The sequence below is a fragment of the Trichechus manatus genome, unplaced genomic scaffold, assembly GCF_000243295.1.
Source record: "Trichechus manatus latirostris isolate Lorelei unplaced genomic scaffold, TriManLat1.0 scaffold00113, whole genome shotgun sequence".
Taxonomy (NCBI): Eukaryota; Metazoa; Chordata; class Mammalia; order Sirenia; family Trichechidae; genus Trichechus; species Trichechus manatus.
Window position 1 is genome coordinate 8,797,358 of NW_004444049.1, and position 15,855 is coordinate 8,813,212.

The window sequence follows — 15,855 nt, forward strand, 5'->3', positions numbered from 1 at the left end:
AAGCGGTGGGGAACACTTGAAGCTGTGGGGAACACTTGAAGCTGTGGGGAACACTTCAAGCGGTGGCGCTGGCGAACAACTGTAGGTCACACCCCCGTTTGTTTCCTCCTGCCTTAGGGAGGCTCCAGGACCCACCCCCTGGGAGCAGGGTCAAGGTCAAAGAGGGCAGGCTCTGCAGAGGAGGACACCCAGCTCCAGACGTCCCAGGCGCCTCAGCCAGCCTCCCAGCGCCTCTCTACACCCCCCACCTCCCCACGGCTCTTGTTAGCGCCACCGCCCAGTGTTAGCATCTCTACAAGTGCCATCAGTTACGCAGGGAAAGGCTACGGGGTAAGTGCTAGGTGGAGCTATGTTACAACGACAGGAAAAGGCTTTACTTACGACAAAGCTGTACTGTGGAGGGAGACAAGGAAAAAGCCATCAGTTAATGCTGGGCTGGGGCACATCCTGGGAAGGAGCCACACTCTGGCTTTGCCAGCAAGTCTGCTCAAGGCCTGCAGGGCGCTCGTGATGGCACCACACCACCTCTCATCTCACCCGACCCTCAGCCCCCAGAGCAAACGCGTCCATGTGTGCCCCTCACCTTAAACACTCAAACCACCAGGGTGTGGGGATGGTGGGCAGTGCCAATGGGATGCTAGGTCAATTCTGCAACTTTCAGACCCGGGCTTAAGACCCAGGTACCACTGAGCCTATAGGCTGCAGTCCAGGGCCCACAGGTCAGGACAACCTCCCCAAATGTCATGGCAGCCCATGGCCACAGAGGCTCAGACTGGCTCTTGACCAATGCCAGGCCACACTTGCCTCTGCCTAAGCCCAGACTACTCCTAGCCACCCTGGGTACAGGATGGGGCCTTCAACCACGCTGCACCAGCTCAAACGACGCCTGGCCTGGGGCGCAGGCTCCCTCACCTTGGGGTCCATGCGCAGGGGCGTGTTACGCTTGATGAAGGACTTCATGACGTTGCTGCGGGACACAGAGGTGGGGGTCATGAGCATCTGGTTCTTCTGCACGGTGTGCAGGAAGGTCCGAAGGGGCCGCACCACCTGCAGAGGGGGCCAGGGTCAGGCCTCGGTGGACCAGGATGGGGGCACCGAGGAAGGCAGATGCCGGCTCACCTTGCTGGTCGGACAGGGTGGGGAGGGGGTCTTGCTCCTGGGGGGCTGCAGCTCCTCATCCTCCAGGTGCTGTTCCTCGTCCAGCTCACTCACTGCCTGCTTGTAGCTGCGTTTCCTCCTGCGAGGGGGCAGGTGGCAGCAGTGTCACAGGTAGGCCAACCCCAGCCCCGACAGAGGGGCTCCTGTAGCCCCTTCCTGGAGCCCCAATCACACCACACAAAAGGTCACCCGTGAACAAAACTGGGCCCAGCCCACAGAACTCCAGAGGTGGGGTCTCCCCGACCGGCCCTCTGCTGCCCATCAGAAGGGAAGTGGCCAGTCCAAGGTCACACAGGCAGAAGGACACAGAAGGGCAGGGTCTTTGAGCTGGTCACCCCACTCCCAGGCCAGCGCACGCCCCACAGCATCGGTTGCCTGCTTCATTACATCAGAATCCCAGGCCACGCCCCAGCTGAGGTAGTGGAGGGTCCTGACCATGGCCTCGAGGTTCACACCCATCTGGGCCCCTTGAAACAGTCGCCTGCTTTCCCCTTCCCCAATGCGAACCTGGCACTCTGGGGTGGCTCCATGGGCCCATCTGTCTGCTCAGTCTTGACCTCTGTGAAGACAGCAATTTAGGAGGGGCTACAGGGATGATGCAGCAGGATGGGGGTGGTGGAGGGGCTGGGGAAGGGACCCACCATCAGCCCCCCTGGCAGACCCCAGGGTGGCCAGTGGCAAAAGCATCAGCCTCAGCACCAACTGGACTCAAGAAATCTGTGGGTGACCAGGCCCAGCATGCTACCCTCAGCCCGTACACCCCTCCCCCTCAAGCCTGGCCCCTGTGCCATCCAATTGAGGCAGCCCCAACCCGGGCCCACCCTCTCTAACAGTGAGAGCTGTGTGTGGCCTACCGCAGGGGCAGAAGCATTCCAGAAGCCACACATGCTAACAGGTCACCTCTAACCACACCCCGGCCCTTTCAGCTGACATGACAGGGACAAGGTTCCTGCTGCAGGGTCAGCTTGGCAAGCTCTGACTGCTTCGCTGCTAGGAAGAAGCACCCCCTGGAAAAATAGCTCCCTTGGGCCCATTATCATCCTTTACAAAGGTCCTTGCAGCAACCCTGGGGGCTGTAGGGCTGGCTGGCCATTGTCCCTGACCCCGTCATAAAGATGGGGCAGCCACATTCGAGACCTCACAGCTGCAGCGCCCTTCCCAAAAAGACTCCCGGACAGCTCCCAGAGCCTGTGGCTCTCCTGTCCAGCTGTGGGGCACCCTCCTCCCTGCTCTCTTCAGAGGGGAGAGCCTATGAGGGTCAAAGGTGAATGGAGGCAGAGACAGAAGCAAAGGCCAGGTGTCTGATCCCCAGGCTATGGTTCCGCCCGCTGCCCCTCAGCGTGCAGCTCAAGGCCCTGACCTATTCAAGTCCCTGCCCCATGTCCTGCCCTACCAGGTGGGGCCACTCATGTGGCACTCAGCAGCAGCTCCAGCCAAAAGTGGGGAGATGAAACCTACAGACACAAAGGAGAACGATGCACCTCCCAGGTTTCATTTACCTATAGGCCCAGAAAATGGGGCTTCCTTGGCCCCAGGAAAAAATTCAGGCCGAGGCCACAAGGCCCGCTATGGGTATCTGCACACGGCAGGTGGGGAAGCCTCACCATGCTGCTCTTCAGAGGGTGACTCCTGGCAACCAGCTGCAGGCCGAGAGCTAGGTGTGCTAATGGTGATCTTGGTGGCATTAGGGGGCGACAAGGTCCTCCCTTCATTCTTGGGGACCTGTGGGAAAAACAAGACTCTAGGGGTCTCCACCTGGGACTGAAGGTCCAGGATGGGTGTGGTGCCAGGCGCAAGCCCTGAAGTGCCCCCCAAGTCCTCTTCCCCAGCTTGCCCTCCTCACCTCCGGTTCTGCGGCCTCCATGTGCTCCGCCTCCTCCCTGGGCTCCTTCTGCTCGGAGCTGAAAGGACGGCAGGAGGCATTGTGGAGACGCCTAGTGAGCCCAGACTCCTCCCCACAGGGAACCCCTCCACCAGCCCCTAGAGTAGGGACCCAGGCGAGGTCCACATCAGACACTTGGCCTGAACAACAAACTCACAGACCCCAGGCACGAAGGAAACACAGGGGCCAAAGCCAGTGGCTCCCTTGAGCCACTATGTGCCCAGGAAGTCGAGGAAGTCAGCTTCGTCTCACACCCATCGGAGCTTTGACGGGAGAGTTGAGCCGTATCCCAGCCCCACCTTCACCCCTCAGGCCCAGATGAACCACTTCTCCACTCTCTGTTGGGCCAACCCAGCCAGCAGGTCTGCCCAGTCATCCCATTCCCTCTTCCCAAGCACTGGCTCTCTGCTCCAAAGCGAGTGGGGAGCCCCATGGGCAGCCAGGCTGAGGACGGACCCCTGGTGCTAATCCCTGGGCAGGTCGCCAAGCCCCAGAACTGAACTCACATGACTTTCTGGGGCACCTCGACATTCAGGAGTCTCTCCAGGTAACTGTGACCTGAGGGGAAGACATAGAAACAAAAGACGCTATGAGAAACCGACCAGAGCACCCCAGGTGCCACTGAGAGGCCCAGGGAATCAGGCTCCAGCAAGGCCTCGACATCTCTTCTTCCACAGCCAGGCCCTCTCCACCACATAGCCCCTTCCTTTCACTGGACAGAGGCCCTGCCCGCTGCCCTGAGCACTCAGCCTCATCACCCCCTCAGCTCCTAGCATCGTTAACTCAATGGAGCTATCAGTTTCACGTCCATGCTACTTCCTAGTGGCCCCTCCACTGGGTTGGGAGTATCTTGGGAAGAGACGCAATATGTGACTCAGCGCCAGGCCCCCAACTCCTAGCATGTGGCCAGATGCAAAGCAGCTTATTTACTGAAGAGGTATTTATTGGGTACCTATTATGTGCTGGGCCCTGGGCCAGGCCCTGGGGACACAGTGGTAAGCAAAACTGACAGAGCCAATACCACATCTAGACAACCATCATCAAGTAATCCTATAAACAACACTGTGATATGTGTGGTGACAGAAAAGAGCAGAGGGATTTGAAAGCCTAGAATGTGGGGATCTAAGCTGGTCTGGGGGATCAGACCCGAAAAATGAGGAGTTTACAGACAAAAGGGTTGGAGCGGGAGGGAGAAGCACATCCAGGCCAGTGGTTCTCAAAGTGTATTCTCGGTCCCCTAGGAGTCCCCAAGATCTTTTTGGGGAGCCATGAGGTCATAACTATTTTCACCATAATACTAAAATATTATTTGCCCTTTTCACTGTGTTGACATTTATACTGACGGTGCAAAAGCAATGGTAGGTAAAACTACCAGCGTCTTAACATAAATCGAGGCAGTGACACCAAACTGTACTAGCAGTCACTGTATTCTTCCGCATCACATGCTCACAGTAAAAAGACTTCCAGTTTCACTGAAGAATGTGTTTGACGAAGGAGTAAAAAGTATTAATTTTATTAAATCTAAATGTTAGCACGTGTCTTTTTTATATTCTGTGTGATAAAATGGGAAGTATGCAAAATGCTATTCTGCTACATACCAAAGTCTCCGTGAAAAACACCCATGTGATCATCTTGAGTTGCCAGCTGAACTAGCCGTTTCTTTGTTTTTCATAGACTATTTTTAATTGAAAGAACAGCTGACAAACTACGGTTATTCGGCCTTGGGTTATGTGGCAGACACATTTTCTCAAAAACAAATGAAGTCAGCCTGTCACTTAAAGTAAAACAACTAACAGTGTCTGTTGCCAATAACAAAAAAAAAAAAAAAGAAAGAAAAAAAACTGAATTTTCAAGCCAAAAACAGAATTTTGAGAAACACGTATCCACCACCATGAGCTTCACAGTTTCCTAACACCTAAAGACTTTTCCAATGAGATCATGAAATAAATGTGAGTTTTTTTTGGATACTATATAATGAAGTGTGTTGACATTTGGAATATCCGCATACCTCAGTAAAACAATATTTTCCAAATGAGCAATGCGTGAGGTTACAAAATCACACACGGCTAAAAGATCCATTCAAAGTACAACATCTACCGACGCAGGATCAATGCTGTGGTTTCAGATTCCACGCTACAATGAACCTCTAAGACACTACCACTGGTTGCATTGGATGTAGAAACAAAGAATATCCACAATTATCTGAAAAGGCTATTAAAATACTCTTCCCTGTTCCAGCTACATAGCTGTGTGAGGCCAGATTTTCTTAATATGCTTCAAACCAAACAACATAACGCCAACAGGCTGAATGCAGACACCAGCTATCTTCTCTTAAGTCACACATTAAAGAGATTTGTAGAAACGTAGAGTAATGCCAGTCTGCTCACTAAATTTTTGTTTTGGGAAAGTTATTTATCCATTTAAAAAAAAAAAACTTTGTTATTTTTATTTTAAAATACATTAATCAATATGTTTTAAATGTCTCAGTTTTAATTTCTAATACAGTCAATACCAATAGATATAATCCTTATAATCAAAAGCTCTCTGGAGTTCTTAGTAATTGTTAATTCAAGCAGGTGCTGAGACTGAAAAGCTGAGACCCTCTGGTCTAGGTGGAAGGAACGACACCTGCAAAGGTCATGAGGCAGGAAAGAGTGTGACTTTCTCTGGAAACTGAAAGAAGGCTGGCCGGGCTAGCGCATCCTGAGCCTCAGGGAACCTGGCCAGAGGTGAGGCTGGAGAAGTGGCCAGGGTGAGGCCGGAGAGCACCCATGGGTCTAAGGAGAAGAGGGAAGATAGACAAGGAGCTGGAGCAGCAAACAGGGAGAGCCACAGAGAGAACTGGAGCCAAGACCTTCCGGGGTGTGAAGGAGCCGGGCATGTGATGGGGGGCAGCAGCTGCAGGGGCTCGGCTGGCAGTTACAGAGTTATGGCTGGTGGTTATGAGTGGTGAAGGCCTCCACTTGAAGAGTCTGTGGCCTGAAGCTATGGCTCCCATCATCTCCCCAGGCCTCCCAAGCCCTAACTCAAGTGCTTGCTGGCGAGAGGGCAGAAAAGAATCCGATGCTCAGGGTGAGAGGATGCCTATGTGACCACACAATTCCACCAGCACAAGACTTCTCTGGAATGTTAAGTGCCGGGTTCCCAGTACACCATTCAGATGTCAGTGCCAGGCTGGTGGGCAGGGAGGTGGCTAGGGGACCCAAGGAGAAGCCTGGCCTAAAAGCAGGACCCTGGAAACCCTGAAGCAGCTGCCCCTCTACCCCTGCCTAACTGCTTCAGAGCCCACCCACCTACCAGAGCACCTACTGCCCCACCCACCTCTCTTTGCCTGTGGCCCGCTCTGGGCAGCTGGGCAACTGGCCACAAGTGCAGAGGATAATGTCTCACCCAGCAGCTCCCTCGCCCCAAGGGGTAACTCCACATTGGCTTCCCCAGCTTTCCCCACGGCATCAGGAGCCAAGGAGTGGGCCCGCCCTTTGCTGGCGGCTTCTCTTCCAGGTCTCACGTCCCTACTCCCCAAACCCGAACCACATCCACTGCCACCAAGTCAATTCCAACTTACAGCGACCCTAGAGGACAGAGTAGAACTGCCTCATAGGGATTTCAAGGCTGTAATCTTTACAGAAGCAGACTGCCACATATTTCTCCCACAGAACGGCTGGTGGGTTCAAACCACAGACCTTTAGGTTAGCAGGCCAGCGCTTAACCACTGCACCACCAGGCCTCCTCCCCACACCCCAGCTGTAGGTATTTCCTTCACTTCCAAAATTAAAGACTTGTACTGAATCCCTGTTCAAGGGCTGCTCCTGGGGAAACCCAAAGACCCCACCCAGAGTTGCCCCCTACCCAGCCAAGCCCCAGAGGCTGAGCATTGGGAAAGCCTCCTAGGAAGTGCCCCTCCCCCATCACTCTACAGCCCTGCAGGGCCTCACCAGGCCTGGCCACGCCTCCGTGAAGCTTCCAGGATACAGCCTCCTGGGTTGCACCACCTGTTTGGTTTACAGAGATTCACTGAGCGTGTACCACACCCGAGCACTGAGATGGGCCCTTTATTCACATCTGAGGCAGGTGTGCCGACCACTTTACAGATGAGGAAACCGAGGTTCAGGGAAGGGGTACGCCCGAGGGCACCCAGCTAGGATCTGTGTGGCTCCAGGGTTTACCCTCCGTGATTTGCTGCCTCCCTCTTTGTCCTCTTCCTTCCACCTGAGCACTGGGCTGGGAGTCAGACAGACGGGGTCAGCGTGCACAGGAGAGGGGTCAAGGGGATGAGCAACCCAAGGGCTCAGAGCTGCAGATCTGGGAACCGACTGCCGTCGAGTCAATTCTAGTCGACTCCAACTCATAGCGACCCCAGAGGACAGAGTAGAACTGTCCCATAGGGTTTCCAAGGAACGGCTGGTGGATTCAAACTGCTGACCTTCTGGTTAGTAGCCGAGCTCTTAACCACTGTGCCACTGGGAAGTCTGACCCAAAAGCAGGGAGGCCTCTAGAGCTTCTCTCCCAGCCCTGCCCTGTCCTTCCTCTACTGCTCCAGGCTCGCCTGCTCCTTCTGCCCTTTTCCTAGATTCGATTCAGGCCTCAGGAAATCTCCAGGGCGCATGTGAACTATCCAGTCCCTTCCAAGAATCCAGAACTGGAAAATGTGCCACACTGCACATCTGTACACACCCTAGGAGCAGGCCCTCCCCAGGCAGTGTGACTCAGCAGAGGCCAAGGAGAAACCAGCCAAGGTAAGTGCCCTCACCTGCCTGAAAGGTCCCACCCTGGGGATCTTCACAAGGCTCCTCAACAAGCAGCCTGCCTCCGGGACAGGACGAAACACGTGGGACTCAAGCCTCAGCTTCCCAGCCGCCAGACTCTGTGGCTGCTTTACATCCGTCTCCTTCCCTATAAAGCGGGAAAGCCCTCGCAGGCTAACAGCGCTGCTGTGAGGACCAACTAGACCACCCTTTAGCTTATAAATCTTAAAGCTCAGGCAGGGTGGATACAGAACTAGCCTGTCTCCTCCAGCAGCCTCTCCCTGGTCTCCCTGCCTCCTTCCTGCCCCTCCTCTTGGTCATTTTCCACATGGTGCCAGGGTCCTTCAGTGAACCATCACTAGGCCACATCCTCAGCTTCAGTGGGATGGAGCCCAAGCTCCTCGAGAGGCCCCAGACACCCCATCACTCACTGATTCATGCCTCTGTGTCTTTGCACAAGCCATTCCCTCTGCAGGGATACCTTCCCTGCATTCTTCCACCTGACAAAAGCCCAGGTATCCTGCTCAGACCCCACCCCTCCACGCAGCCAGCCCTGACTCTCAGAGCTCCTGTCACCCGCTCCCACTGGGACAGCGGTCCCCTGAGCTGGGACCTGATGACAATAAAACCAGCTAACATCACCAAGCCCTCCTACATGCCAGGCCCTGTCTAAGCATCCTATGGGGATTAACCAAAGAAACCTCACAAGGACCCTTGAAGGTGATGCTATTATTATCCTCAGTCAACAGATGAGGAACTGAGGCTCACAAAGCAGCTCCCGTAGCCTGCCCGAGGTCACAGAGTGAGCAAACGGCTGAGCTGGGATTCAACCCAGGCCGTCGAGCTCTGGAGTCATCTTGATTCTCCCCCTCCTGCCTCTCATCAGATACTCAGTAATCTGCCTCCCCCAGAAGAGCCTGCTGCAATGAGAATTCACATCTCGTCGCCTTTATATTTCCAGACCAAAGCCAGTTTTGCTGACAGGAGGCAGCCCACAACAGGGTGAACGTGAGCCTCTGCAGGAGGAGGCAAACAGGAGGAACACGCTGGCCTCAACACGGCCATTACCCACACGGCCACTGTGGCTACCTCCCTGGACCTCATAAAAGTACTGGACGAGATTAGCACCATCCAGTACAATAGCACTAGCTACAAGTGGCTATTTAAATGTAAATTAGGCAAAATTTAACAGAGTTTAAAATCCAGCTCCTCAATCACGTTAGCCACATTTCGAGGGCTCAACAGCCACATGTGGCTAGTGGCTACCGTACAGGACAGTACAGATATGGAACACTGCCATCACCGCAGAATGTTCTATTGGACAGCTCCTGGCTACATGCCCCCGGAACCTTCCCACCGAGCGGGGCAGCAAGGACCACCCGTGGCACTCCACCCGCTGCCAAGCCCCCAGACTCACAGATGATGCGGGTGGAAGCGGCTGGCTCTTTGGAGGCTTTGCTGGCAATCTTTCTGCTAGACCTTCGGATGGTGTTCTCCTGCTTAGCCACCAGGGAGTACTTATCGGCCAGCGAGGCCTGGGGACCCGGGGCAATCAGGCTGCGCCGCACTGACTTTGGGTTCGCGTGGGAGCCCGTCGGCATCGAGAAGTTATCCGGCAAGACAGGGGCCAACACCTGCTCCTGCCATGGAGAGTCTGGAGAGCTAGGCATGTCATGTGGGACAGAGGAAGCCTGTGCAATCCTGAGCTTGGATGCGGACCGCCCTGCCCCAACCCCTTGGGCCTTGGGGCCCTGGGGGGTGGCCATCAGGGGGCTCACAGAGACAGACTCCAGTCTCCCAGCCTCTGACTTCTTGGGTGTCGACTCCTTGTCCGATGTCAGGATTTCCTGAGAGGCTGGAGCCTGCGACGGAGCCTGGGCAGAGCTGAGCTGGTTGAGGTGCTGCTCAGCACTCTGGCGTTCACTGACACCTATCTCCACCAAGGGCACTGGCTGGCACTGGGCTGGAGTATTCTTGGAATTCTTGGTCAGTGCCTTGGGGGACTCGGGGGTGCAGGAGGAAGCAGCTGAGGCCGCAGTAGCCGCTGCAGCCGCCGCAGCTGCAGCTCGAGTCAGCCGCCCCAAGACGGAGCCGTTCTCCCCCACCACCGTGGCCAGCTTCTCCACTTTGTCCTTGCTGCAGAGGCGCCGGGAGCTCAGCTGGCTGCTCCGAGTCTTCCTGCGGGATAACCTGAAGGAGGCAACAGAGCAGAGGCTGAGGCGGCAGCCCAGCAGGGCAGCTTGTGGTTGCTGGGTGCTGTCAAGTGGATTCCTAAATGACAGAGTAGAACTGCCCCGTAGGGTTTCCTAGGCTAAAATCTTTTCAGGAACAGATCACCAGGTCTTTTCTCCCACGGAGCTGCTGGTGGGTTCGAACCACTGACCTTTCGGTTAGCAGCCGAGCACTTAACCACTGTGCCACCAGGGCTCCCAGCAGGGTTGGGGCACCCTAAAAAGGAGCTGGGGCACACCAGTCTTCCGCCAGCTCAACCAGGAGGGCCCAGAAGCTGAAAATCCAGGTGTAGTCCAGGCTCTGCCACCTCTAGCCATGTGACCCTGAGCCACTCCTGTCTGAGCCTCAGTCTCCCTACCTGTGACTCTGGGTAGTACCAGTCCTGCTGGGAAGATTAAATTCACATAAAGGAAAGGACTGTCCCTAATACAGCTCCCAGTGACTGAGGTCACACTGTGCCAACCACCCCACTGGGGGCTTTACACGCACTCTCCTAATTCACGAGACGGCCCTGAGAGGTAGGTGCCGTTACCCTACTGTAAAGGAATCTGAGGCTCGGAGTGGTGGAGGGCATACAGATGCAAAGGGGCAGAGCTCGACTTTACACCCAGCGCTGCCTGACCCCAAGATCCAGCCTCTTTGCCCTGGTACTCTGCAGCCCACAGCCACTCCTATGAGGTACCAGAACAGCAGCAGCGAGAGTTTGGGAACAAACTCGCCTGGTCCACGTCTCTGGTCATTCTCACCCAAACAGGTCAGCTCCTCTTTCTTCTCTCACCACTGTAAACCCTTCCCATCCTCCAAGGCCCTGATCAAACATGCTCCCCCCAACACACACACACGCACGCACGCACGCACGCACGCACGCACGCACGCACACACACACCTGCTGCAGCCACACTCTGACTCCATGGTCTTCGGTCATGCTTTCAGTTCCCCCTCCACCAGCATCCTGCCCCTCTGCGTGACTCACGTGACACCACTACCACCCCACCCCTGCAGGGGCTGCTCCTGTTGGCAGGCTCCCCATTAACACCTGCAGAATCAAACTCAGTGGGGCACCAAGCCTCAGCAGACCCCTACCGCCCAGCTGGCCCAGCTCATGGTGGCCTCCAGCTCCTCCTACCTTTTCCGAACTGGGTCTCTATTTTCATCCTGAACAGAAGAAACCCGTCTCTTCTTCCGTCGGTTCTTCTGAGAAGGCGTTTTGGGCATCAGCTCGGGCTCTTTGCTGAATTCTCTGGTTGGTACAAGGAGGGTGATGCTCGTGGCTGACTGGGAATCGCTGGCCCCCTCCCCCGTCTGGCCCAGCCCCCACCCCGTTTCCTGACAGAGGCAGCCAAGCTGGGGGGACCAGCACCAGATGAACTCCCAGAGGCCACGTGCAAGTCATCTGTCCAGCACTTGGGGTTCCTCCTGCAGAAACGCAGGGGCAAAAGGCTCCGGGCAAGCCTCTGCCAGGCCCACACCCCAAGGCCCAGCCACAGAATCAGGAAAGTCAGGACACACCCTCTCCCCGGGACCTAGAGGGACAGGGCAGAGGTTCTGAAGGAAATCACAGGAAAGGAAGGAGGGGGTCCAGTGAGAGACCCAGAAGAACAGGGATACCATGAGTGTTGCTGAAAGAAGCAGAAAGGAAGGCGAGGGAGAAGCTAGGCGTCCCCCCATCGCCCTCCCTCCCTACCTACATCCTACCCACCCCAGGCCCACCCTAGGCTGCCCCTGGGTGAGAGCAGAGGCCCAAGTGTGAGGAAGAAGCCAGCAGCAACGGGGGTCTGCAGGAAAGGGCTGGGCAAAGAGGAAGGGGTGGGGGCGCCAGGAGGAAGGAGAGGGCAGAGACCTGTACTTCCTCCCACTGCCACCAGGGGCTCACGTCAGAAGGGCCTGTCTGCCTCCAGCGACAGGTGCTGGTGTCCTCACCCTGGCAGGACCACCAGCCGCCAGGCAAGGGGCTCAACCTCTCCTTCCTCTTCCCGCTACACCAGGGCAGGCCCCCTGCACCCCATGCACTCAGGAGGGACAGGCTGTCTGTCCTGCCTGTCAGGCAGGGAAGCGGGGCTACTTTGTCCGCAAGGCCGGAGCAGCCAGGCAGCCCCCAGCGGCCCGGTCCCCAGACCCCTTCTCTCACCTGGTGAACATGCGCTCTGCTTCCTCCTCAATTTCCTCCAGCCACACCATGTCCTTATTGTCCACGTTACAGACAAACTCCAGGAGCTTCTGCTCACACAGCTCCAGCAGGTGAATGGGCCCTGGGGCTGTCGTCCCCATGGCAGCGATGTCTGGTGAAGGCAGGGACAAGAGTCACAAGGGCTGAGGGCTGGGACCAGAGACTTCTCCAGGGCAAGAGCCTGCCAGGCCCCACCTGCAATCACAACAAAACACCCAGGACCTGAAGCAGGGACCCTCCCTGCTCACAGCCACTCCCCACAGCTGCAGAACTCCAAATGCCAATCCACTATCCGCACCTTTGCAAAAGAAAGGTCTTTCCACTCATTCTTTTCAAACAACACACACACACACACACACACACACACACACACGCACACACGCACACACACGCACACACACACGACAGCACAGCTGTCCCCATAAGTCCACACTTCCCAATCAATTTTGATATCAACAGCCCCTTAGGCAAATGGCCTTTTCTTCCCACTACACTAACCGCAGCGGAGAGCACCATGCCCATGACTGTGGGTGGCTGCAGAGCAGAGGTCTCCATCCAAAGACAGCACCGTTTAAGGAAGCCGAAATCAAAACAAAGGTTCACAGAGGAGCTAGAGAAGGAATTAAGGTGACAGGGCAATGCCAGCTGCCTTTCTGCATCAGGGAGAAACGGCGACCCCCACGGGAGCCCTGCCCATCTGCCCAATCCTGCGGGCTCTCCAGGTCAGGCAAGAAAGGGCTGAGACACCACCACCCTGCCCCTACACACAACCTGATCCCAGACATCAGGCCAAAGAACATCAAACCCAACTGCCTCCTTAAGAGGCCAGTGAACAGAAGGGGGTCTGCATTCCAAAGCAGTCAGTAAGGAAATAGGGGTCCAGAGACTTGCTCCTCTCCAAGCACCCTCCCGAACGCTCTCCCTTGAGCTGAAATGCCCTAGAAACAGACAGGGAAGCACTGGGGGAGTGGATAAGCAATATCTTATTTCTGAGAAAACTTGTCTACAAATATTGGGCAGGAGAAAGCACAAAACCAATTTTCTCTTAATTTCTTAAAAAGCTAGCAGCGTGGGTATCCTCCTTGAGACTTTGTTATAAAAGCATCACACAGCAGCCCCAGGCAAGGAAGCATTCTAATAGTCATAGCTGAGGCTCAATAGATATGTCAAGTGGGTGAATGAATGAAAGAACAAATGAATAGGTAAGTGGTCAGTCATAGGCCGTAATAATGAAGGGCACGTCTCATTTCATGGCAGTGACCCACAACCCCCTATCTATACCTTCAAAACTGAGGAGAATCACACATAGCTCACTCAGCCTCCCCGCCTAAGACAGAAGATCCTAGAAGGTAGGTAAGTGGCTGATCCCTTGGACTTTATAACGCCTAACACCAAATCAGGTTGCAGCCTCAAGGGACTTCTGGTTCTTCTGGACTGATTTTCCCCACTCACTCTGCTCTGGGCACCTAGCCTTTGTTCCTCGAACAAACTCTGCCCTCAGTCTGGAATGTTCTGTCCCCTACTTTGTACACCTCCTTCCTCATCACTTGGATTTCAGCTCCTCTGAGAAAACGTGACCACCAAACTCAAGTAGCCCCTCTGCCATGATCCCATCTCTTTATTTCAATTCTCTGCATGACACTTGGGTTATTGTTGATCTGTTTGCTTACTGCCTGTCTCTGTCCACTCAACATTTGCTCTCTGAGGGCAAAGCCCTCGTCTGTCTTGTTCATCATTGAAAGTTTAGAGCCCGGCACAGAAAAAATACTGAATGAATGAATTAATCCACCTGTAAACTCTGCACCTAGAGATAAACATCCTACAGGTAACCTTCCCCCGCCGATACACACACAGGGATACTAAAAGAGCTCACTCTGAACTAGTTAGAACACGCCATCCACCTCCACAGCCCCAGCACCCAGGGCAAGGACAGCAGGAATCAGGGCAGGGTCACACGGGCAGGATCACGGAGGCTTTAGATGGAAGTCTCGGCCCTGCAGCCAACCACAGTCACGGGCATGGCCCTCTCCACTGCCATCCCTCCAGCTCACACCAGCCCCTCTGCCCCCTGAGCACAGCCCTGGCAGAGTGCAGGGCCCCAGTTCAAGGTCAGGAAAGAGAACAACTGTCTAGGAAGCTGAAATCAAAACAAAGGTTCACAGAGGTGCTACAGAAAGTAATAACTTACTAAGGTTTTTTTTTTTTTAAAGTATTTATCTGAAATAGCAATTTGGGCAATAGCTTCTTTGACAAAGTCCAATAAAGTGTTTGGGCTTCCTGCACAGGGGAAGTTTGTTTTTAGCCGACCTCAGCTTGGCCATTTAAAAAGGTCACCTTAAGTTACCAAAGAGTTGACTCTGAGAAAGGACTCAGTGCACCAAGAATCAGGCCCCTGGGATAAGCAGCAAAAATCTCATCTCCAGTCCATGTAAGAGTCTGTGCACAGACTCAGCGTACCAGTGCCCAACACCTGGCGCCCAAACACCTTACCAAGAAAGACAGGAGCTCGTCCGTCCACGACTCCCTGATCTGCCTGTGGCTACTTCTCTCACACCAGATCAGATGCCGCCACCGCCCTCCTCTGCCTCTCCTGTTCACAGGATTCAGGAAGTTGGGTACCTAACCCTCTACCACATCTCGGTGCATAACGCTGCATAAGCTGCTCCCATTTACTGAGTCCTACCCCATGCCTTGGCGGGCATCACTTCATTTAATTCTCGTCACAACCTCGCAGACACTCATGTAGAGATAAGGAAACTGAGACAAAGGGAAGTTAAACCAGAGTCACCCAGCAAGTCAGGGGTGCAGCCTGGATTTAAACTGTGCTCTGAACCAGTAGCTATATACCGCCTCCTAGATTTCAGCCTCTGAAAGGCAGGCGCCTAGTCTGGTCTCTAGGCACCCCCACCTGAAGCCCACGGTGGCTGGATAGAACTGAACCGCTGACAGCAAGCACGCTGGGAGATTGACAAGATAAGGGGGAGCATCGGCCCCGGAAACGTCAGTTTAAAATGCTGCTCAGCTGCAGGGGGATGGGGGGGGGGAGGGTGCTAACTGTACAGAAACTCCAGATGGCATGATTCTGCCAAACCTTCCTGCGGTTTCGAGCTTCCTGCGCGTCCAAGTCAACAGAGACTTATTGACGACCTTCTAGGCACAAAACAAGGTGCTAGGCACGGGGGGTGGGGAGGTAGGGTCCGGGGCGCGGGTATTCTCTCGGAACATGGGGTCTCGATGGAAGGGGGAGGTCATCTCAGGCCCCAAGACCAAGCCAGGTCACCTCGCCACTTGGAAAGAAGAGGTGACCCTACGTTTCTAGAGCCGCAAGCGGCAGGGGGGGGGGGTCACGCCCCCGGTCCGGAGTCTGCGGGAGGGATAACAAATCGCCAAGCACCCCCACCCCACCGGCTGCCCGCGCGCACTCACTTGACTGTCCCGCGTCTCCTACGTGCTGCTGCGATCCGAATCCAGCAGACTCCCTAGCCAGCCCCGGGCCCGCCCAGACCCGCTCGGCTCCCGGCCTCCAGGCTAGCAGCTCGGGAGGAGAAATGGGGCCGTGCAGCGCGGGCGAAACCTACGATTTTCAAAACCGAAGGTTCAGCCAATCCCCGACAAGTTTGTCTGGGCGACTGCAAAACTCTAAGCCAATCAGATAATAGAAATCTCCAGTC

At 55.2% G+C, this 15,855-nt stretch overlaps 1 protein-coding gene across 1 annotated transcript in view; it reads right to left on the reverse strand.

The window, feature by feature from the left end:
- The window catches only part of INCENP (inner centromere protein), a 29,426-nt gene extending 13,712 nt beyond the window's left edge, over positions 1-15,714 (reverse strand). Inside the window, exons 1-11 of the mRNA XM_023738261.1 lie at positions 15,611-15,714; positions 12,146-12,296; positions 11,144-11,257; positions 9,203-9,975; positions 3,547-3,598; positions 3,002-3,059; positions 2,763-2,880; positions 1,666-1,717; positions 1,120-1,237; positions 913-1,047; positions 382-393 (exon numbers count right to left, since the gene is read on the reverse strand). Coding sequence (XP_023594029.1) covers positions 382-393; positions 913-1,047; positions 1,120-1,237; positions 1,666-1,717; positions 2,763-2,880; positions 3,002-3,059; positions 3,547-3,598; positions 9,203-9,975; positions 11,144-11,257; positions 12,146-12,285 — 1,572 coding nt within the window. The 5' untranslated portion in view covers positions 12,286-12,296; positions 15,611-15,714. The remainder of the gene's footprint in view (positions 1-381; positions 394-912; positions 1,048-1,119; positions 1,238-1,665; positions 1,718-2,762; positions 2,881-3,001; positions 3,060-3,546; positions 3,599-9,202; positions 9,976-11,143; positions 11,258-12,145; positions 12,297-15,610) is intronic.
- Positions 15,715-15,855: the final 141 nt, after the last annotated feature.